General features: G+C 41.3%; 3 protein-coding genes across 9 annotated transcripts in view; 2 read left to right on the top strand and 1 right to left on the bottom strand.

The window, feature by feature from the left end:
* Positions 1-3,998: 3,998 nt before the first annotated feature.
* Positions 3,999-11,004, top strand: LOC124187999 (zinc finger-containing ubiquitin peptidase 1-like). Of its 5 annotated transcripts, XM_046580242.1 has the most exons (10): positions 3,999-4,518; positions 5,354-5,592; positions 6,365-6,594; positions 6,664-6,967; positions 7,089-7,507; positions 7,581-7,983; positions 8,064-8,191; positions 8,276-8,499; positions 8,585-8,625; positions 9,997-11,004. In XM_046580242.1, exons 2-10 carry the CDS (start codon positions 5,387-5,389, stop codon positions 10,034-10,036), a joined length of 1,995 nt encoding a protein of 664 aa, XP_046436198.1. In that variant the 5' UTR covers positions 3,999-4,518; positions 5,354-5,386; the 3' UTR covers positions 10,037-11,004. The 5 variants fall into 5 exon arrangements, with proteins under 5 accessions (XP_046436198.1, XP_046436200.1, XP_046436199.1 ...); XM_046580244.1 differs by having other exon boundaries at positions 8,585-11,004; XM_046580243.1 differs by lacking the exon at positions 3,999-4,518 and having other exon boundaries at positions 5,223-5,592.
* A 1,445-nt stretch (positions 11,005-12,449) lies between these two features.
* Positions 12,450-14,722, bottom strand: LOC124188000 (cytochrome c-2). Of its 3 annotated transcripts, none has more exons than XM_046580247.1 (4): positions 14,576-14,722; positions 13,466-13,518; positions 13,252-13,393; positions 12,450-13,023 (listed from the first exon to the last, which is right to left on the bottom strand). In XM_046580247.1, the coding sequence occupies exons 2-4, from the start codon at positions 13,502-13,504 to the stop codon at positions 12,878-12,880; spliced, it is 327 nt and encodes a 108-aa protein (XP_046436203.1). In that variant the 5' UTR covers positions 13,505-13,518; positions 14,576-14,722; the 3' UTR covers positions 12,450-12,877. The 3 variants fall into 3 exon arrangements, with proteins under 3 accessions (XP_046436203.1, XP_046436204.1, XP_046436205.1); XM_046580248.1 differs by lacking the exon at positions 14,576-14,722 and adding an exon at positions 14,092-14,233; XM_046580249.1 differs by lacking the exon at positions 14,576-14,722 and adding an exon at positions 13,927-14,002.
* Positions 14,723-16,901: 2,179 nt separating this feature from the next.
* LOC124187998 (rap1 GTPase-activating protein 1) overlaps positions 16,902-23,579 on the top strand; it is a 140,018-nt gene continuing 133,340 nt past the window's right edge. Inside the window, exon 1 of the mRNA XM_046580235.1 lies at positions 16,902-17,251. Coding sequence (XP_046436191.1) covers positions 16,920-17,251 — 332 coding nt within the window. The 5' untranslated portion in view covers positions 16,902-16,919. The remainder of the gene's footprint in view (positions 17,252-23,579) is intronic.

Here is a 23,579-nt window from a genome sequence, read left to right as displayed (position 1 = left end):
AGGGCACGCATCCGTTGACATAAACTTTTTACCCTCACCGTTTACAGATGACTGCTCAACTCAATGAATCAAAAACGATATGATATACATGCAAGCTATAAAGCGCAATGACCCTCTCGGTGCTGATTCGAGATGCTGAGGTTTCGTCAGCCAGACGTCCATAAAATTTTTTCAAAATCGTAACGGTGAAGTTAAATTATTATCGCCTGGATTCTTCTGTTAATTTTCATTCATCTATTGCCCAACATAATCGGGATCGCGAATATGTACATCGAGTAACGAGAAGCGAGGAAGGAACGTAACGCAACGTGATTGACGGATCGGAGAGATTGCAGGCTCTATAGAAGAGAGATGTAATTTATTAATTTATTCTAACAATAAATTGCTCTCAATCCGCACGTGGGTAACGGGCTGCCAACGAATCTCCGCAACAATCGCCATGTATACAGGAGTAAAGCAATCGCGTATGTATGGTTGAGAGATGCGGGAGTGTGCGTCAATTCACGTAGAACGGCCGATAGCGTTGGCTTGAAGCTAAGGAGACCTCACAATTTCACAAGGTTCTCAAAATTAGTCTAAAGTTCGTTTCACGCCCTCGGTTTCGTTTTTTCGCCACGTATCGTCGCCATGCAGACTCAAGAAATCGCCTTCCGTTCGGGATATTTATTTATGTATTTATTTTTCTTCTGCGAAACTAACTTTTAGCGCGTACTTTTGGGCAAGATTATTGATCTCGCCGGAATTTCGGTATGGCGACATAAAACCGTCGGACGATCAGCCACGCAATATTCATTGCGTAATCGATATCAGATATTAATTTATGCCCACGCGGCCGCGCAATGCGTACGATTTATTTGATCAATCCATCGAGGTGTTTGAACCTCTCGCTGTTGGACGGATATGTAAGTACCCCACTGGGTACGACTGGTTTCTTGACCTAAGCCTGTCGCACGGTTCTCTTTATACTCTGTTATGTTAATCGGTTCGGTATACATATAAATATTCAAATGAAGTCAAAACTGCTTATAGTATCAGTTATCACAACAGACAGATTGTGTGGCAGCTTCGACAATTTCGCGGTTCATCAGCAAGACCTATTAATGATCCGCGATCCTGCTGTCCACATGGCTCTGCGGGAGAACCGCTCTGCGAATGAAAAAAAATTCACGTGTTAATTGAAAGGCTTGAAGCTACTCGGGAAGACGAGGAGCGACGAGGTGATTCTGAGAGGGGGAAAAAAAGACACGCGTGTATTTACGTATAGCTTCGTACCCAGAGGTGATGCTGTGAGCGATAATAATTATACACGCGAATCATTCAAATGTTAAAGAGGAGATTCTATCAGCACGCGAGCGAATTGAAATTTACCAACTACGTGTAATTGTACATATCTGTAGGTGATCGCGTCGTAAATTCTGAGACTGTGCATAATGTATTTTCTGATTACGTTGGCAATAATGTGAAGTTGATAGAAAAAAAAAATAATGTAATTACTCAATCACCGTTACAGGCGGCGCGATTATCATAAAAATTTGCCCTTTCACTTTATACGACTTGACAATGAATTATCACACGATGAAAAAATACTACCCGATCAGGCATGCGGGATCAAAAACACGTTGTAGAAATAAAACAAACCGAACTACGTATATTATACCTATACCAGCTATTCGTGGATTGATATTCCATGCCTGTTTCTGTTACACCCGAGCCGAATACGTACCTGCAGGCACTCGATTCAACTCGTCGAATTTTCCATAGTTCACCGTGTTCATTCGATTTATGCAAATCTCAACGCCAGATGATTGTTAAGTATTTTCAAACATTCTACGCGCCAGCCATTATTTATAACGTCGATATTTTCCGATAAGGGACGGCAAGTTTAGTACATAACTCCGGTAGCACGAGCACAGCCTTTGTGGTGAACTGGTGAGTTGGGAGGTCCAGAGCCGCTGGTTTGCCCGCGTATGTACATATTTGCCTCGCACGTTCTACCGTCGATAAACACTTCTGGAGACAAGTGACGGAGTATGCGAGGAGAGGAAAGTAAAAAAGATGCTCGTGGGTAGCAGAGGGGCGCAGTGGGGAGGAAAGGAATGAATGAATAGTTCCGTGAACGAGCGCATCCTCCCTCGACCGCCGGCTGCATGGCAATGAGGAAGATCCCGACGTTCATGGGAAACGACACGCGGTTGGCTCCTAACGCGCTACTAAAGATTGTCGACTCGTCAGGAGAATGAATTGTCGTCAGGATCCGGGCTGCTCGTTGAATACTTAGCAGAAGGACTAAATTTACAATTTCCGTTCTCTTCGATCTTACGAGCATTGTTGTTGCCCTGTCGATGCACCGCACGGTCGCCGCGAATTTTCCCACATGCTAATGGGATTTACCCTCTCGAGCTGTTTCCCCATTTCCGTGTAATTTTTACCCATTTGTCAAATTGACTCGCACTGATCTCGAATGCCTCTTGGCGTTACAATTCTTGCAGCTTCACCGAGACCGGTGACCTTTCCGGTGTGTGAGCCGCTGTGAAACCCCTTCGGGGTGCGGCATATGCGGTATGAATAACCAAACGTGAGCCGGGGTCAAATTAGCATGAAATATTTTACCGGTATTAGCACAAGGCGACGGGTATAATCTGACGCAGGTCCATCATTAGGTAATGTCCATCCGTCTTCGCTGCAAATTACTGTATTCGCGTTACTGATGTAAGGTATTATTTACTCGACAGAACACAATCCTGCCCGAGATAAAACAGAATGACAATATGTAAACGCGCACGACGCACCGAGGTATAAATTAGGTCTATTTGCAACTATACATCGAACCTCGCACTCGGTGATCGAAGTACCAGAGATGCGATTTGACGAAGCCGTGCCTCAGGGATGATGCACGTTTCGTGCATTCTTCGCTTGGAAAAAAGTTGGAAGAACAATCTTCTTCGTTTTAACATGCAAGTAACAGCCACCGCATATTTATACTTTCGGGACACATGACTCGGGTTCGATGTTTACGACCTATAAACGCTGCGGAGCCGACGGACTTACGGTGTCCCTTGAGAATCATACGCGGCACTCGACAGTTTTGTACGTGCAAGACGTCGTTTGGAATTGAATTCCTACGGGATGGAAAATATTCTGCGAAAACACGAGGTTGGCAGTCGATCGTTACAAGTTCAAGTAGCCACAAATTCTACGTGACTTGAAAAATGTATATTTTATTTTTCAAGCCTTTTCGCGGAAAAGAGTCTCGGGAGAACGTTTAACAGATGCTTCAACTTGGCTTTCAACACGCAAACACATTTCCTTCATTTTTCTGCGTTCGAAACTGCACTTGTCAAGAGTGCACCGAAAACCACGTGAAGTGATAAAAACATTCGCGTACAAAACCACCCTGCATCACGGGAGTAATATTAATTTGCTGTAAAAATTCCGCAATTCTGTGCGCTGACAAAGTTTTTCCACCCTTGTTGCTTACCCTAGTCATATAAAGGGTCGTCGAATCGTCCGGTCTAGACTTTGGCCGCATGGCTCGTGGCTTCGCAAAGACGTGCAAAAAATGTTCTGACTTATAGATAGGAGAAGTTTTGCTCCGCGGATGGTTACAATTCAGTCCGGATGATCGATACGAAACCCTCTACTATTCGCGTGAACAGCTGTCGTGACTATCTTTCGTTGATTCAAATCACGGTAGAAACTAATGCGACGTAATACAGCAAGGGACGTTGATCTCACCGGTGTGATTTGTTTGTAAACGGAGTTCAGGGTTACATCCAGTGAATAACGTAGCGATTTGTTAGAGCCTGGTGAAATCGATCGAAATTCATAAACCTCAAGAGTAAACAATATCGGAGAGTGTCGTCGGTTTACCGACGGGGTAAAAGCCGGAAGAGGGTGGTAGTCGTGACCTGAAAATGTAGTCAAGGGGTTGAGAGCCAGGCGCGATGTTTCCGCGTTTGCGCACCACGGCTTGGACCCCCTGTGTTCCAGTATCTCGAGGTCACGTTCGATCCGCTCCATGGCTGATACGCTCTTCCGCATAAACAGCCATGTATAATACAGCCATGCATATACCGCATTTTCGTGCCAAGCGTGCATTATGCCAGTTGTAACTACACCTGCGAGTAACGACGACTGCACCCCTTCCAAGGCCTATGCCTTGGAAACTGTCAAAGAATCGTACGCGTGACGCGGGGTGCCATCGCGTCGTCGCCAAGGGGCTTTCTTCAGTTTCTTTATCCTCCCGTAAGCCATGAACCCTGTCGCGAGAACAACATCCTTGTTCCGCGGAGCGAGTGAAACGCCAGCCTTCTAAGAAGCGCGACCGTTCCGAGGCTGGGGGAAACGGGAACAGTGGCTAAAACGTAGCGCCGTGCGCGTTGGGGGTAGAAAATTTCGCATATGGAGGAAGTCAGGGCACCGTGTTAGGCAACCAAGCCTACACGGAACCCGACCCGTGTTGCATAATATCGCTTTTCTCGTAGACAGTTCCGTCGCGTCCAGTGCCAATCCGTGCAAGTAAGTGATCTTTAATTAACACCTTGCGGTTCCCACGCCCGAAATGGGTCATCCTAGACAAATAGACCCTGCTCCACTTCCTGTTCTCAACCCACACTCTGCCCTAGATACGGTCAATTGTAGTCGAGGTACACGGTGCGGTTCACATATTTTCGCGCATAACCGTTGCCGGGATTAATTATTTGCCCAGTGTCGTCTTCGTGGATTTGGATTATTCCGAGTGATAATTACCTTCGTTACTCGTCGCCTTTCGGCCGAGATTCAATTGATTCGTGACCCGTCGTCCAAGTGGGAATAATCGGTGTTGTGTACGATGTGCGGTAGCAACGCCTGCAGTCCATGGGCGGTTATTTCAAACCGAAAATATCCCGCGAGTTACACGTCGTTGTATGCTTACTTCCAAGGTATTACTGGGAATAGCGCGTTAATCGCTCTTCCTCGCGTTGAAAAATTTTCGGTTTAGAATGCCCGCGGACTGTGTTTCTAGCGATTTTCAACGGAAGTTTAAGATTAAACATTTACCGACTAATACACCGCTCGTGAATCGGCTTCTATTATTTTCATTTGTTCAATAAATCTCAAAGAATCAAATTTTCTCCTGCGGAACACCATAATTTATCTACTTTCACCCGGTTTGTAATATATTTCAATCAAAAGGTGTAATTATTATACTGATTTAACGATATTCATTTTTCACATTCTTTCATACACTGAACACTTAAGATCGTTACTTCTTCTCAAGAATACAACAGTGAATCAATAAATTGTTCACATACTTGGTGTTTTGCTTAACATAAATGTCAAAAAACAATAACGTCAAATTCATATCAAACAGATTTATAGAGCGAATAATATTTAAAATATCGACATGGCATCGAGTAAACCGTTGGAAATGAGCTACACGTGCGAAATTTGCGGTCTGGAAGGCTTCAACGACGAGGAAATGAGATCGCACATGGTAGTCTATCATCTTCAAGGAGCAGCTAGCTGTCCTTTTTGTGACCTCGGTGAGGTTTCACCTGCCGAAATGCTCGTCCACGTGAACAGCGCTCACCTAGACTACTTAACTCCAAGGTATTTTTTTACAATTTTCATACTGTAAAATAAATCTCCGAATTCGATACTTATAACGTTTAATCAAAGGTTTAGATTCAGACAGAATAAAAATGCAGTCTACCGCCACAAATAAATATAATTCGCCATTTGAATTAACATTCAAATAATTTTTAATGCTTGTTACCATACGTAGCACAACGGATCAGCAACTGATATAAATCACTGTCAGATGATCTAACATTTTGTAAGTCGATATGTTTTGGAGCACGTATCCCCGATCTTATTAAAGCTAATCGCATAAAACGTTTGTCGGCCGTAATAAATCGTTTAAATACGTTAGCGCCAAGTAAAAGGATGGGTAAATTCTTCTCATCAAGCAGGCTTAATCTGCTATCCAATCGTGTTACAACCTTGCCAACCTTGATCTGCAAAAGATCAGCTGTTCGATATTTCGAATTAGGCCTAGAGTTGGGAACTAAATATATGTGGCAGTTGCGGCATGTAGTTGTGTCATGACGAGTAACCTCGTTGGAATCGCTTGTCTAAAATTTCGTTGATCAAGTAAAAGGCGCAATTCTAACCACACTTCGTGATGTTGAACACGTGTAACGGTCGTTTGACCAAAAGAAAACGGTAAAAATTCTCAACCACTGTGCAATTTTCATACGTCAATTTATTACCGAGTCAAACGCGTAGCGAGCTATTTGCTGCGAGACTGAAGTTGGGCGTTAAATCGAGTGATCGCGATTTATGATACGCGAACCGGTATTAATTGATCAAATGTTTCCAGCACCCCGGAGAACGATATGATGGCCTTCATCGACGACGATCCTACAACGGACAGTGATCGTTATGACGAATGCCGAGGGCCTTCCCCGCCAGCATCTCCGTACGCGCCGCACCTCCAAAACGGCTGGGGTTCTCCGCCACCCTCCAAGCAATTGCAGGAAGAGCGGAAATCCAGCAGTTCAAATCTAAATAATAATATAAACAACAACAATAACAGTAGCATTGTTAACGGTAGGTCTGCTTACTTTTGCCTTCTTCAATCACGGTGCAGACGCATCTTGAAACGTTCTCGCGTTTCAGTACCCGAGGGTGCCGCCGGTCACGGTTCTCCTCTTCGTTCTGGCCTGAACCTTCAGCTTCGTTCACATGCTTCACCTAGGCCACCCGTACAGGAGTGTCCAATGTGTCCCTACACCTCCGATAGCCCACTAAGGCTTGAGGAGCACATCAATCGTCAACACTTTGATTTAACGTCACCATCCTATCCACCAGAATCACCCCCATCTAGAGACAGTGTTTTCAACTGCCCTCTCTGCGTCAGATCTTTTCCCCATGCATCTGACCTCGAACTACATGTCAACATTGAACACAAAGATATACTTAGGTGAGAAATTTATTCGTAGTTTTATTGGATAGAATATAGATGCGTAACAATCCAATGAGTTCTCAAATGGTTAGAAAATGCATCTTGCTCACAATATCGACTATTTTCTTTTCTCATTTAGCCCAGCGAATGGCACAGCGATGTGTGAACAAAATGGAAGCTACACACCAACCTGTCCCGTTTGCTTAAGCACTTCGTTTACGAACAGCGATGAGCTGACTGCTCACATAGAGGAGCATTTCAATAAAAAAAGTGCACCCTCGCCGGTGACCCCGGATATATCTAGCGATCGGTTATTGGCTAAGGATATGGAGAGAAGGGAGAAGGAAGTGAGAAGGTTAAGAGAGCAGCGTGAGTTTGAGATGTTGCGAGCACAGTATGGTATGGATAATCAGGGTAACTTTCGGGAGCAGAGTGTAACTAACATGCAACGGGCTGTCTATGCCGGTGAAATGTCAGTCGCCGATTATTATGAAAGACAAATCGAACTCCGAGTTGCCGAGAGCAGTGGGATCGATGACGGTAGCTCCTGCACTCGTGGTAAGTTACCTGCAATGTAGATTGATTAAAAAAAGGAAAGGGATCGTAAAAAAATTTATCTTGATGCTTGCAGGACTGGTTCCAAAAGTGAGAGCAGTCAGTCAGGCATGCAGTAACGTAGTAACCACTTTAATGTGCTCCACTGTCGACCATTATGGGTCAACTTACGGTGATAAGGGTTGGGGGTGTGGATACAGGAACATGCAGATGTTAATTTCCAGTTTGCTGCAACATACGGGTTTCAATGATTTAGTCTACAAGGCGTGGGGCTCTGGAGTAGGAAGCAGCAGTACTACCGACTGCCCATCTCGCAGTGCCATGCCATCTATTTCCCGACTTCAAACAATAGTTGAATGGGCCTGGGCACAAGGTTTTGATATCCAAGGTGCTGAACAACTCGGTAGTAAACTAGTCAATACAAGAAAATGGATCGGTGCTACGGAAGTTGTAACACTTCTGTCCAGTTTGAGGATAAGGTGTGACTTGCATTCCATTTTTCAAATAAGTTTCGATGAAGTTAACACTCAAGCACATAAATGTTCTCTATTATACATAGATGCCAGCTGATTGATTTTCATATACCAACAAGTTCTGACGGTGGGCATCCAGAAATGTTCAATTGGGTCCTACAATACTTCCACAAAACAGAAGAGTTCAAGCCACCACTGTATTTGCAACACCAAGGTAGCAAGGAATAGTCATTTGATAGAATACCTATTTTCAACTACAAATATACACAGATATGTCAATTGAGTTTCTATATGCCAGGTCACAGCCGAACAATAATGGGCGTAGAACAATTAAGAGATGGCTCAATCACGATGTTAGTATTAGATCCAAGCCATAGCCCCTCCCAAATGTCACAGTTCAGCAGCACCAGTAGTGCGCCTGGTGCGATGCGCCTCGTACGCAAATCTGCTGCAGCGATGAAGGCTAGACAGTACCAAGTAGTAGCTGTTACTGGTATGATGGATTCGGAAGCTCAGTATCAAGTTAGTGTTATAGTTTAATGTTTTCTTTAGCTTATTTCATTCGTTACTTAGAAGTCGAGGGAACTAATTGTTTTAATTATTTCAGCAAAGCAAGGTGCTACGATCGATGCGCATCCCACAGGATAGGTGAGATTCAGTGAATAATAACAATAATTACAATAGTAGTAATAATAACAATAACCTACGTCCTTCGATAAGTGTCCTATGGTATTTCCTCGCTGCCATGACGAGTGTCAATCATAATACCTTTCAATTAATCTGTGTCACTGCTAACAAGACTTCGTGACCATGGGACAATAGTCTACTAGTAGAAATCTAACACAACGTTCTTATTATAGTTGATTAATGAATGAATATTCTTACAACCCTAGCTATCAGTGGATAGGACCAGATTATATCTGAGTTTAACGTTCTTCAAATTATATCGAGTGTAGATAGTAAAATAATTCGAACGAATTTACACTAGTCTATACATAAAAGAGATATTATATAAAATTATTCGTCAGACGCGAGTTTTAAAGTGTCTTCTACATACACTACTGTGGTTTCGTCTAGACATTTTCGTTATGACATTACAATTTTTTTGGCCGATTCATCTAAGGATAAACTCTTAATGATAAATATATTCTCGAGAATGTACCTGTGATCAAGTCAAAACCATACAAAAACATATAGGTATATATATTGTATATGTATATACATAGTCGGGAAATTAATTTTGTAATTAAGTTGTATTCGTATCATGCAGAGACACTTTAAAATTTTATGACTATTCCGAAATGCCCGGCCCAGAGTAAACATGCTCAAAAAAAAAGAAGTAAATTTTTGCTCGATTATTACCGTTTAGCACTCAATGAGATTCCAAACTCTTCCAGTTGAGCATGTTAAGTGCATACCTGACTTTAGTCACAACGGTAAAGTTTAGGACGGTTCGAGGACTGAAAGGTTAATAGGTGTGAGCCAATAATAAGTGTCCATTTATCTGCCGTCAATGCTCAATATCTACAAACAATGCTAATTATGTCAATTCTTTTATTGATCGCCAACTAATCATTGTTTTGTGTGTATACTGGATGTGATGGCCGGGATTGGAAAAGAACCCCTTATGTAGCTGTGATGCTATTATCTAATTATTGCTAATCACTTACTAACCAAAGCATTTTTGACTACACTCCAAACTCCTTATAATCCATGTTATTTAGTTGATTAGGGACCATTGTATGTATGCAAATGTATACATAGGTATATGTTACTGCATTTTAATTACTTTTGCCTTGATATTTAGGATCAAAGTTTTCACGTTTTCTTGATCATTGAACTGCATTTTTAATTGAAAATTTTTTACCACTATATCATCATCATGTTATACCTTACGGCACAAATGAATTCAAATTATCTATTCAAACTCAGTTAATGTAGGCCTAACGTTTTACACGAATTTTTTTAACCTCCTTTTTGCTTATCGTTTTAATTTTTTATTTTTTGCTGATTTTTTAGGGCATCAAACTCTGTTATAAGATTTAAGTCGAAGCGTTAAAAAAAGGGGCTTTACCAAACGTCGCACCAGCAATCAACACTCGTCCCATAAACTGCACTCACTCGTTCCACACATATAAAGTACAACTACTTTCATACAAATTATAAGTAATATATTTAATTACGTTAATCAATATAAGGCAAACCTACTCCCTAGATCGTAAGTCCACCACAATGCTGTGAAAATTTCAGTCCAATACTTAATCGTTATACGACTTATTAGACTCTCTATCAGTATGTACGTGAAATTAATTCTCTTAAGGTTTATTTATTATAACTTAAGTATTTGAAAATGTTTGGAGGTGTCTCGCGATTATAAATTACTCCTAATTTCGGTTCAGATTGTATGTAATAGGGATAATTATTGATAGGTGTTACGTCTTTACTCAATGTTAGTGTGAAACTTTCGATATTGATGCTTTGAGAATTGATGATTAGTAAGAATGTCTGCAATTAACTGTGAGTGTAAGATAGATGTGCAAGAGTAAGCAAGTTTGTAAAAAATTTCAATTTTTATATACCTATGGTTTAAGAATTATTCATTTCCAATTATTGGAATTTTCATTTCCTAATTGGCATTTCTTGTTTTTATAATTCTGAGACACCAACAGCAGCACGGTATAAAATACTATACAGTCAACTCTTATGGTGCACAAGACTGTATTGCTATAATTCTTTCACGTTATTAAACTATAAATGACATTAGATAAATTGTTTCGAATCTGGTTACTCGACCTTATTATTACAAAGATTGTCAAAATTATATTATATTACACTTACATCAACGAATATACATAAATATTCAGTTTTTTGGGATAGCAGTCTAAGAATATACTGATATTGTTATATGCAATGAAATTTAAATGTTATCCATACGTCAGGTCAAAATATATGCTTTGTTAGAATTCCCAACATAGATGAGTTATGCTATTCTTATTATAACCTCACACTTATTTCCCTGAAATGGAAAGGAATATTTAAAAAACCGTCATTGAATATTTCTGCCTCATACTTTGATAATTATGAATTGGGCACTTCGTGGCGAGAAGTCATCAAACTCATTGATACAAAGAGTTAGCGGTGCAGTTGCCCTAGGACACTTCGGATATCAATATTATCGTAACTTTAGTATGAACTCAATCCAAGTAAGCCCAAGGATTCTGTCCACACTGAAGAAGAAAAATCCAACTATTAATTAACACTAAATTTATTTACATGAGTTTAATATACAATGACTGTGTGGAATAGATTCCTTTGTTCTTAGAATACAATGCTAATAAATACTTAATTCTTGCATGGATTCCCCAGAGACATAAGCCTTCCAAGCAATATTCATGCCAGACTGTGGCAATGCGGTTTATATGTTGAAACCCAATTTCCTCATACACTCTTTATGCGCTTGTATCAAATCTCCACAGTTTTCTTCACCCTTTTCGATTATACTGCAAAAATATAAAAGTAAGGACGTCCAGTGAGTCAAATTTATATTTTTTCATCTGCACTAATTGCACGGAATAGAATTTTAACATAACCTACAAGTTTTAAATTTCATACACAGTAATTACTCACCAAGCGTCTCTCGGTCTTTTCGTTTCGGGACACGCGCAACATGGTTTCAATTTCTTTTCGGGCTCCGGTTTGCTTTCCACCTCTTGAGGGCTCGCTTCTTTAGCCGCGGTAGTTCCCATTTCCGAAATATGTATTGGACAGAGTATTCGATGACAAAGATAACGACAACGATTGAAACTTGGAGGTTATCAGCGACTTCACGCACCGGTAGCGAGACTTAAGAACGCATACAGAAATAACGAGCAGGTCTCGTGATTCGAGCATCGATTGCAATTTCGATTGTCACACTGATGCGTTACTGCTTCAGTCGAACGATGGTCGAATTACATTTCAACGAATAACCACGAGGAAGATTGCACCTGAAAACGCAATGTGATGCAAGACTGCGCAATAATCATGAAACGCACGTGCAGCATCTGTCTAGCATTGGGATTCAGGCATCACGCAACCGTATATTTTCAGGGTCCAGTCGAGGTCAACTACGAAAGATAGGAAATTTTCCGTGCTCTCTAACGTCTTATCTCCGCATCATTTTCGCTGTAGTTATTTAACTAATCTTATGACGCAATAAACCGTTGCTTCAACTTGTAATTAGCTAATAGGTCGATATATTTTTGACCTGAAATTTCAATTTCCCATAGAGTTGCTTACAACAGTGATAAACATACGATTTGACCTTGGAGATAAGCGTTCTGCAAATCAAGGTTCGTAGTTTAGATCGATTTCTAAATCACACATTCTTTTATCTATAATGACCACATACGAAACCAACTGTGGTATAAACTTTGCCACTGTGATTAGTATAAATTATGTTGGAGGAGAAATTGAATAAAAAAATTACCAGATAAAATAATTACGGTTTAATGAATAGCCAATGAACTTCAGCATCAAGCCTATGCTGTCTGATGATGAGCAGAAAAATAATACCTACGTGGTCAATGCACAATTCAATTGATACAATTACAATAAATAGGATTCAAATCCTGATCAACTACCAGAGTTGAACACTATTACATAGTCGAATACCTTGAACAAATACAGCAGTTACTTTCAGACAGCTGCATTGTCATTTAACATTTACATAATTACAATGATATCACTATATTTAATCGATCGTTAGATGACAATAATAATTCAGCTATCGTATATTAGGAATCACTATTTTGTAACGAATTTTATGAAAATGTGGAACACGAAGTCAGAGGTGATACTTGTACTAGAGTTGTCTTCGCTATCTGTCACATGATCTCTGCCATTTCTTCAAATTTTCTAATTACTTAGTGGCTTGGTGGAGGTAAGCGATAAGGTCTGCACGCTCATCTTCTTTCTTCAAACCAGCAAACACCATTTTTGTTCCTGGGATATACTTCTTGGGATTGAGAAGATACTCGAATAAGGTATCCGAATTCCAGGTGATTCCTATCAAGTGATAAAAAATTTATGATTAACCAGTCATCTCACATTAAAACATCAAATAAAATTAGCTAGCACAATCTAGTACACAAAAGTCAATGCAACTCGCTTTACAATTTGTAAATTTCACGGTACATTTTAGTTATGCACCTTGCCAAGACGGAAATGATTTGTACTAAAATAAAAATTAAATTCTAAGACAACCATTCACGCGTTTATTATAGTTTTAGTTACCTTTAGCTTTGTTCGCATCTGTGTAACTGAAGCCTGCGGCTTGACCAGTTTTTCTACCGATCAATCCATGTAAATTGGGTCCTACTTTGTGTTTACCGCCAGCTTCTACGGTATGGCACTGCATGCACTTTTGCTTGAAAATCTGAAAGCAGTTTAGAATGATGGAACAGTCATCGATATTTTACAATTAGGTTGTTAATTCAACAGTACTGACCTTCTTGCCCTTTTCCGCATCACCAGCTGGTACTCCCATCTTTAAAATGAGATCTGCAAAAAAAAAAATGCAAGTTATAGCTGAAGCTTATAAATTTTTATTTCAGTGACTGTAATACGAAAAAATCGCTTCGCGTAGTGAAACAATTACAGCATTGGAAGTGCAAGTTTTGAAACCAGCATTATAAATCAATCATTGAGCAGATTTATCCATGCTTGATCATGACAGTGATTGTGATAAAAGTGGAAAAGATCATCTCAAATAGGTCATGTGATATTGATCTCGAATTCAAGGTGCAAACATATATGCGGGGATCAAGAGCGAAACTAGGGTATTTGCATAATATCTAGATGTTACGAAATGATTCCGCGTATTGTTGGAGATTATCGAATCAGCCTTGAACAATGTTCGACAGACGAACTTGTTTTAAATTCTTTAAAACTAGATAAAATCAAACAGACATAATACGTTGCGCTCGATTACGTCAGCCGAATGCGCGGAGTTGGCTCTTACACCCGTTTACAATATAACCCGTAGGAAAGATGAAGAGGATCAGAATTTCAACATCGCAGAGCTGTATGCAACGCATTGCGCACTACTCGTTACAAGAATAAATTGTATGTCACCTTTACTCGCCTCTGTCCGCGAAACCTACGCCTTTTTTACGCTGGCACTCTAACGCAACGTGTGACGTTAAACTCACGATCACCGCCCAGTGTTTCTCACTCTACTTCGCACATCGCCCGGCCAACGGTATTAGGCATGCGTATTTGGGGGAGTAGGACACTGGCTCACAGCCAGCAATCGTTATATAACGCACGTGACTACGGCTGAGGCTATGAAGATTGGAAACAGATTGGAACAAAGTATAATCCCGCGCTTTATGTCAATTAAAAATTCACAGTGATCCAGTGTTCTGGCTCGAACCAGATACACCGCGTATTTAGGGTTAGCAGAAACGACAAATTCGGAATACAAATCCATGTTATCAGAGAAAACTATAGGATTAAGAACAATTGATAGACAATCACGAGACGGTTTTTAGATTATTTATAGAATTGTAGCACCGTCAGTTCTGGTTTTAAAAAGTCTAGTAACAATTGAAATTACCTGCGTGTGACAACTGCACGGATTCAACGTTAACCGGAAAATGATCTGACGATCTGCACGCTTAGGTCATCCAAATGGACATTGAACGATTGCGATGCTCTCTGCTGTCGACCCTGGAGTTCGAGCAATCGAGAGTCTCGAATGTCGAAAATTGAGATTGCAGGGAGAAACCTCTGCAAGCAACGGAATTTAAACAGGCGCGCCATCTTCCGGCTTTGACGTGTAGTTCGGATATGTCGATATGTCGGGAATCTGTTGTAAGACCGATGATTTGAAATTTGTTTTTTCTTTCAATCTCTTTTAATCAATACGTCACAGCGTTTATTTGTTTTTCATTTGCTCATCTATGTTCTTATCGCGTTGCTATTTCTCGTTTGTTATCGAAACTCAGTTCTTTGTGGTTTTCAATCAGTTCCGAAGATCTGATGTTTCAAATTCATACCGATAAAATGGATTGAAATTTTTTACGGGCCATTAATTGTAACAAAAGTTAGAACTAATCGCTTGTGTAGTAATTTTATCATTTCATAAATGTGGTCAACCACAGTTAGATGCGTTTGACGCATGAAATCACTCACATGCGTTATAATCATGGCAGTATTTCACGATCATTCATAGGTTTCCGACCACGCTATCATCGCTCCATATTTAATTCAATCTTGACAAGGTCAATAACCACTTGGAAATTCCCAGGAATTTCCTCTTTACCATATTCATTTAAGGTTAAGGAAGTTTTTCCCCCGTTAACGGCAAACAATATTTTAACAACCATATTGTCTCAATACTCTCGTTATCACTGCGATATGTCTACAATCGAAAGTGAGTTGGTCGATGAAAGAGAAAATGAAAGTGGTCGAATGTGAACTTCGAATGATTCAACATCATCCATCGGTACGAGTTATATCGTTTTTCACAATGTATGTACATAATCGCAATGACACACTGAATGTCATCATAAAATTTTTATCACACCGCAACGCTTTAATATAGTACACATTCCACAAAGCATGCGAGTCAGGACAAAACACTTTGAACGCGTTGATTCGAATACCGAAGAAAACGGATATTCTGTAGTCGTGTTCCAAATACGAACATTGCGCGCTATTCAGGATATTGTCCGACCTCTCAAGGAATCCCTCTGCGTTTTCTCAACTTCCATATCGTGTATAGTGCGTGATGGTTCTTAAAAGCGTGCTCGGCTGTTGAACAGCTCCGATTTTTAAGCATATAGCTGCACGCGTACGTGAATATTGTGGAAGAGTGAATAACACGACGGAGGAGTAAACTCGTTTCGTTTTACCAGGAAGAGGAAGACCTTGTCAGACGCGGGGGCAGACAAAGGCCGGACCTTCTGCAGAGATATAAGTCGGGGCGCGAGTAACAATCGAGCCCTTAATCTCGCTATCTTTTGCCACGGGAAAATCTGAATTATCATAGCGAAGTAATCTATGTCGCAACATTACGCGAGCAAAGGTCTGTACTCGATAGGCGGCTGCAGGAAGGATGCGGTTTGTGTGTTTCCAGCGTCTCTGCCGCGCGTCCCGGTCGTGTTAGCAAAGCGGTTTTAGTGCGGTTCGGCTCGAGGAAATTGCAAGCTCCGGGATACAGATACAATTTCATTCGGTTCAGTAGCTTGTCGAATGAGTGATGACTGAGGCGACAAGTCGTCAAGTACAAATCGCGTCCAGATCCCAGTGGTGTCACACATTTCGCGATTTACGGACCCATGTACTACCCCGGAGGCGTCTGGAGTTTGCTTAACGTGAGGTGAAATCACTTGTATATTTCTGCTGGCGAAATATCTAATTCTCCGTACGAGGCTACAAATCTACCCACAACGAAAGGAAGGCCCTGCAGCTCGAACACAACGAACAATATGAACCGTCTAAAGGATCACTCTGCGGACGAAGAGGAGGGAGCCCAAAACGGTGGGAAAGCGAGCTCGAAACGCGGTAAACAAAAATCGAAAAATTGCCTGGGACTCAAGTTAGTTCGAGCCTTCAGCTCGGTGTCTCTGAAAGGTCCAAAGACCCCGGACCCGACTAGCTCGGAGCAAAACTCTCCCACGAGTTTCCCTGGGTCGTCTCGAAGCAGCCCAAACCAGGAGAGTCCGGTCTTCCTAAACTCGAAGTCCAAGTCGGTCCTGCACAACTTCACTCATCCTCGTCACAGGCCTACCTCGGTGTCAGGTTCGAGCTCAACCGCCTCTTCGCCGGGGAAATGGTACGACAGAAATTCGTTATCTCAATCACCTTACAGTCCGTTGGATACGGCGAGCTCGGAAGATTCCGACAGGAATTTCACCTACGAGAAGACCAAGTCGAGGCGATCGTGGACCAACATAATGCACCATGGCTCTCGTCGTCATTCTTCCCGGTCAAACTCGCCTGTGAAGACGTCTCGAGGGTCACACGAAGCTCCGAGCTCGGTACCCGCGTCCCCGATGACTCTCAAAAACTTGGACGAACTGAGGAAGAACTTTGCAGATCACAAGATCAAGTTACGGAACGTTAAGCATTCCATCCAAAGCCCTCACCGGCATCGTTCCTATACTTCACTTCCAACATCTGCATCACTGTCTGCCAAGTTTCGGAACTACAGCTCTGTACCTCCGACGCCGAGCAGCCCGATGACCCCCAGAAGTGCCATGTATTCGAAGACCATCACTCGTCAATGGTGAGTTATTCAACCTCGAGTATTTGCGACTTGATCGGAAAATTTGCCGCGCTTTACAATCTGTTGTATAAATTTCCCGATCGTCTTGCATCCGAGTTTATTGCTTACTACCGCAAAAGCTGCAGCGTTAGCTGTATAATTATTGTATACTTTAAACATTATTGCGAAAATTCCGTTACGCTTTTTCGGTAAATTATGGACATACAATTATCGATGGAGTCGAATTCGTGCAACCAAAGCAAGCGTTCAAAATTTGCGAACAAATAAGTGAGTGTTTTTCCTGGAAAGGACGTAAAAATTAATCGTTTATATGGAAGATGTTTGGTGTCTGGACTGTTAATTGCGAAGATGGTTTTTGCGCGCGACGTGGCATTCCTGTGGAGGAAGTTATTTCCGATATTATCTTTGCACCGCGTTCGCTCTGTACTCGGGTACCTACATAATTCCTAGAAACCCGAGTAATGCATCGCTTGAGTTAAACTCCAGTGATGTCGTTGCCCGGAAGATCCGGCAGTTTAAAATCAGATCACGCCGTCAACCTGATCGTGGCAGCAAACAACTATTTATATACTCGCGACGTACGTATATGAGCTTATCATACGTACACTGTGAATATATACGATACATTCAAGCTTAGACGATACGACACGAGCTTCAAAGTTTAGTATATTGTGCAACGAGTGGGCAAAACTGACGATTCTGAGTGAGTGTGAAGTTGGCCATTTCTCCACTAGTGGCGAGATGTCCATCCACTATAGTGGGCAAAAACTGTTTTTTCCCACTAGTGGAGAAACGGTTCGCCATTTTCTACATAGCACTCATTCATTGAGAAAAACCTTTTTTTTAACTTTCAGTTGGCGGCCAAAATCGCTTATTCTTAGGTTCGAGTTGTGAAATTTTTTTTTTCACACAACGTATACAATTTTTATGTTCGAATTAATACGGCTAAATTTTAAAAAAATTCTCCAGGCATTTGTAACCAAATTAACATCACTCGTTTCACCGTTCGTGAATATACCGGGAAGCAGAGGATTTATAAAATACACGTATCAGCTCCGGTCTATACGCGTGCAGCATACAGTGATTGAAGGGATAAACGAGGATTTGTCCCTCGGCTGTATGCACAAACGTTATGTAGACATAAAATTTCCCATCGACCCAACTGCTTACGTGCATACAGGTTTCTGTGCATAATGCTTTATCACCGAACGAAACAGTGCGCCCTTTCAAACGGCGTGGCCTTTTCCTGCCTTTTATCTGACTTTTGTAGAAGGTTAGAATCGCAGCTCGCCTGTAACTCGCAAGCCGCAAAATCACCTGCGATAAACATGAAGGGGACCAGTGTACGAGCTAGGTTTTTACTACAAAATAGATATTCATGAGTTGCAGCTGTATATATATTTGAGAACACACGTTAGTTTTAATACAATGAAGATAATAAGTTGGAATGTCATGTACCAAGATCCGATCTACCTGAAAGTCATTTTAGTTCATCCATCACCGAGAAAAGTACCATTGGTGAAAGTTACAGGGAAATCCTAGTGAAATTGGTATAGTTACAGTAACGATTCGAATGCTGTTGGAATCACAAAAAAATATGGTGCAAGTAATTATTCAGTGCGATTATATTTGTGGACGCTACAATTTTGGTGGTTGTAATATCAAATCCTTTTTTTTAGCTAATAAACCTTTAACATCAATGTGTCATTGCACCAACATCAAATGAAAATTAAAAAAGTTCGAAACTTGGTTAAAAGATGACGTGCAGTTGTTGCAATATTTCAAATAGAATTACGTTCTAACTAGAGGCACGACTTTTATCGATAATATTATTCGATTGGCAAAAAATGTATTTTATAAATTGTAGAAAATATATCCAAACTAATTCACTACTATATATTAGGCAGTTTTCAAAACTCCTAAAAAATGAATTCCAGTAATTCGCCGATTTCAATATATATCCACAAACATATTGAACTGACGACGATCAATGAACTAAAATGAGTTTTCGGCGTAAGTGACTTTTCGCACAAATCTGAAAAATCAAACCTCATTCGCCCGAAACGACAAGTGGTAAAATCGGTACACTCCCCATTTGTGAAGATGTCAACTTCGTGTACCGGTCCCCTGATAATTGCGCCAATTGAACCAATCCCATAGAGACGACCTAACAAGGAACAAATCTAGCACAATAGCCGACGTCTACGCAGGCCAAAGAGCCCATTGAACATATCCATCCGTAGTGATCAGAACCGCGTTCCTCGAGTAAGATCCGGATGGAACCGGATTCGGAAAGCGCGAATCCTGGTCCGCGCTTCCGGAGACCCGGGTCGATTCAGCGTCGCGACGATTCGGCCCAATGCCACGAAAGCTCCTCGGAGCCATGCGCGTTCGGGGGACGCGACGGGGACGGCAATCGCTGTGTGTTAGCCTACAATTAGATACAGAGCTCGTTGCAGCGATCGCGTCTCTCGCCGTCCTTACACAACGCAGGCGTTGCGTTGCGACGACGCTCTTCTTGTGCACCGGCGCTCCTCCACACCTACGCACCTACACACCTACACCTGCACACCGGTACCTACATGGTGCTAAACCGCGCAGACTCGCGGAGGGAGTAGAGTGGTATCAGCTCGAATCAGCCCGAAGGGCCCCGTCAGTGTGTGCCTTCCTTTCGGTTACTTTCTGTTCCTTCCTAACGAAAACCAGACGCGCGAGGCCAATCCGAGAGGCTCCAGGTAAGTGACGAGTCACTTGAATTATTTTTCACTATCAATTTGTTTCTTTCATTCATTCTGTTAACTCACATTACGTACAGCCTACAAAGCGTAACGCGTGATCGCATTGCGGTGAACACAGTTTTCAACCTTCTATTGCGGTTTCTTTTTTTTTTTTTTTTATCTCTTCTTCTCTTTCATATCCTTGACGTAACACGTAACACAATGCTGCGTTACGTGAGGATCGTTCATTTCAGTTACACAGTCTGAAGTCCGTCGCTAAGGTTTCAGTTAGATGCTTTTTTAACTTTTCGCTCTCCTTTTATCGAGGAAAAAAGAGAGAAGGTTAAATTATTGTAATCGTTCTGAAAATTACAGTTGAGATTTAAACAGATTCCAACGTTTAGGGCTTACCGCCTAGAATTGACTGAATTTTGAATGTCATCGGTCACGGAGTTTTCAAATTATTTGACTAACAACATCGAAAAGAAATAACAATTACGATACCTCGAAGATCGACCAACGGATTTTGATGATTTTTGGCTCAGTCGACGTGGCTCGTCTTACAATTAGCTAATAACGAACTAAATTTTGGTATTCATCGGTCTAGTGGTTTTCGGGATATTAACACGTCTCGTGAGTCGCATAGCTATGAATAATATTTTTTTTATTGCGAGCTTGAAACGTATTCGAACGGGCATATTTTAGGCTGGCTCATCAAGGTCGGCCAAATTACCCACTTGTTCTTTTTCCGTTCAACTGGTCTTATCTACCCAATCGATTTCTTGTTCCAAAAATAACCAATCTTCCACTATAGAATAGTTGTAATTACTTTTTCACCATGTACCATTACGTTTATTCGTATAATATGCAATTTGAAGAGCATTCCGAAATAGGCCATCCGTGGGTAATGAATATTGCAGATATGACGACGAAAAGACAATTTCTGCAGCAACAATTCATTTGAACAAGTACCTATCTATACAAAAAAAAAATGGAATGACTCAATAAGTCATTGCAGCCAACTGAGTAAGAAAAAATAAAATAAACAAAAAAAAAAAAACAGGAGAAGCCTTTCATTGAATAAATCGACCCGATTCTGTTAAAAACCTTAAATCAATAAAGTTGGCATCGCGTTTGGGCAAAAAGCTAAAGTCATTCGTGTCGACGCGTTACATTTTAGGCATAGTGGTTGCATACGTATAAATAAACGAGTATAAATTGAGGCAGAACAGCAAACTAGCCAGCGGGACATAAAAGTGGGAAAATAAAACAGATTATACTGAAAACTAGGCCACTGCAGCCGGTATCCATCGATTACGAAGCGCACGCGGTATATGTTATATGTACACAGAGAGGAGCCGAGCCGGGGAGAGAGACAGCTGGCAAAGGAATTTTCACTTGTATTCGTCGACGTATCTCTGCAGTATGTACCGAAGCTGTGTACTTTGCCCCTCCGTGTGTTGTTTTATTTGGCATTTTGTTTACTCTAGATTCAGCCAGCCTCCTATATACGCTTATACCGTGCAGCTAGATCAATATCCCAAAAATTCAGATGCCGTGTAAAAATACGTCTGGCAGAGTTTTTTTTTCTCTTTTTTTTATTGCCTATATTGCAAGTAGAGAGATTTGCAAAAGTACCGACAAGCCAAGATTCTTCCGCTTAGGTAATACCTTTACATTTATCATGTAAATTATAATCATGTAACGTCAATTGTGCGGTACTGCTTTGGAAATTACTCAAAAATTTTATAAGAACAAAGTCTTGGATTTCAATTCCATTCGCTTTGCATGTGAGGGGCTTGCGATGGACCAATTTCCGGTCTAATTTGATTGGTTGGTTAGTTTTCATGTTGTTTTGCCACTGCAAATTGATAAGTGTGAAGTGTTTTCAGTTGCATTACGCCATAAGCAGCGATTTCAGAACTTGTTACTTTACCAAAGGACAAATCCAGTCCCCAGCGATTACCGTAACGTTCGTCACTTTCAAAATCATCGGAAACATTGCTCAACACTGAGAAGGTAAAAAAAAAAAATTACCAAAGCCGTCCCACAAAAGGTCTCGCGGCCTAATCCGGTAATTCGTTTGATTCGACTTTTACTTTCATTGAAGCCGCACGCGCCGTAGTCGATTAATCGTAAGTCCACGCTGTAGATAATCGCTTCCTGAATCCGAGGTTCAATCTTAATCAGCGTCTAGGTATACCGGTAGATCTTTTTTCCGGGGTGGTACAAAAATCGCGCTCCATACCGAATACTCGCGATGGTTTTATAAAAATAATATACCGCCAATTGGAGTTTGCGGGTAGAATCATTGTCCCAGATCTCCATCGTGGAAGAAAAGTAGGTCTAGTCGTGGGCTTGGCCTCCGGATCCTCGAGAGCAACGACGACGTAGGGCGTAGCGACGCAGGCGCGACCCGCGACTCGGAAACTCCTCGTCGAGACACGTGAGTGACAGATTCGCGCAATGTTTTCGACGCCACTTTTTCCCCCCGCAGATTTCTTTCCGTTGATTTAGTTTAAGAGCTTCCATTCTTCCGTCTCGGCCGAATTCGGGTCAAGTCCTTCTCCGAGCTCTTTATCCACGTACCTATAGGATGTACGCGGAAGTACGAGGTGTACATGTATATAACACGCGTTACGAGGTGCGGCGGATATTTATACCTGCATATATCTACCTACCGAGCACCGAGGGCGAACGCTAATAGCGTTTAATCGTAATGACAGTAACGATCGTAACGACATTAGCTCATTAAGCCGCTGGGAGCTCCGCTTGAAACGTAGCTAGACTATACGACGTGAGACAGGCATAACAGCTCGATGCTGATGCGACGGGTGAAGGGAATTGATTCCATCGCACATGGTTAACGCGTCACGCGGTCTATCTTTAAATATGACAAGATCGAAGGCGGAAAGATACGTTATTTATACAAGCGCACGTGGGTCCGTGCACACCTTATGTACTACACCATACACGTGACCTGCTGATGTAATCGCTTTGCGAAAAAACTTGATATAAATATGTATATAAACGAGTAAGGCGGTGCTCTCTGGATTTCCTCATTCAAACATCTCCCTTCTGGGGAAATTTCTTCGTTTTTTTTCCTCCTCGTTTACGGATACACTGTATAAATATAACTCTGGGGAATACACGAATAAACCACATCGTATTCGCAATTTGTAATTCAATGTTCTCGGAAGTATACAGGAAATATTGACCGCATTGGTCTAGAGGATATTATCCCAGATGTGAATTCTGAACCGGTTACTCTAATTAACTATTAACTAAGGAAAAATTGTAATAAAACGATGGCAGTACTCAGCGACCATTATTTAATTCTAAATCGTCAGATATCCTGTCTTTCCAAACTCTGTGCAGTTATCTTCCTAATCAATATTCGAATCTCAGTTAGGCTGGTTCATCAATTAGTTCAGTAGAAAAAAGTTATTAATTAGAATTCAATCCCTGACATAGTCAATCTTTTGCAATAAAAACACTATTACCATCAAATCACCGCGTTGTACTGTTGTGGCCGTAAAGTTTAGATGACTGACGCGACGAATTGGCTTTCCGAAATTAGTCCACATTAACTCGAAACTGTCAAACATTGA

This window comes from Neodiprion fabricii, chromosome 1 (genome assembly GCF_021155785.1).
Source record: "Neodiprion fabricii isolate iyNeoFabr1 chromosome 1, iyNeoFabr1.1, whole genome shotgun sequence".
Classification (NCBI taxonomy): Eukaryota; Metazoa; Arthropoda; class Insecta; order Hymenoptera; family Diprionidae; genus Neodiprion; species Neodiprion fabricii.
Note: the sequence above shows the minus strand (reverse complement) of the source record. Positions and strands in the feature narration are given on the sequence as shown.

Bases quoted from the DNA above. Each gene is read 5' to 3' on its own strand.
- LOC124187999 (XM_046580242.1), top strand. From the start codon at position 5,387: ATGGCATCGAGTAAACCGTTGGAAATGAGCTACACGTGCGAAATTTGC. The intron at 5,593-6,364 runs GTATTTTTTTAC...AAATGTTTCCAG, and splicing joins CTAGACTACTTAACTCCAAG to CACCCCGGAGAACGATATGA. The intron at 7,984-8,063 runs GTGTGACTTGCA...TATTATACATAG, and splicing joins CTGTCCAGTTTGAGGATAAG to ATGCCAGCTGATTGATTTTC.
- LOC124188000 (XM_046580247.1), bottom strand. From the start codon at position 13,504: ATGGGAGTACCAGCTGGTGATGCGGAAAAGGGCAAGAAG. The intron at 13,394-13,465 runs GTCAGTACTGTT...AACTGCTTTCAG, and splicing joins ATGCGGAAAAGGGCAAGAAG to ATTTTCAAGCAAAAGTGCAT. The intron at 13,024-13,251 runs GTAACTAAAACT...ATCACTTGATAG, and splicing joins AGATGCGAACAAAGCTAAAG to GAATCACCTGGAATTCGGAT.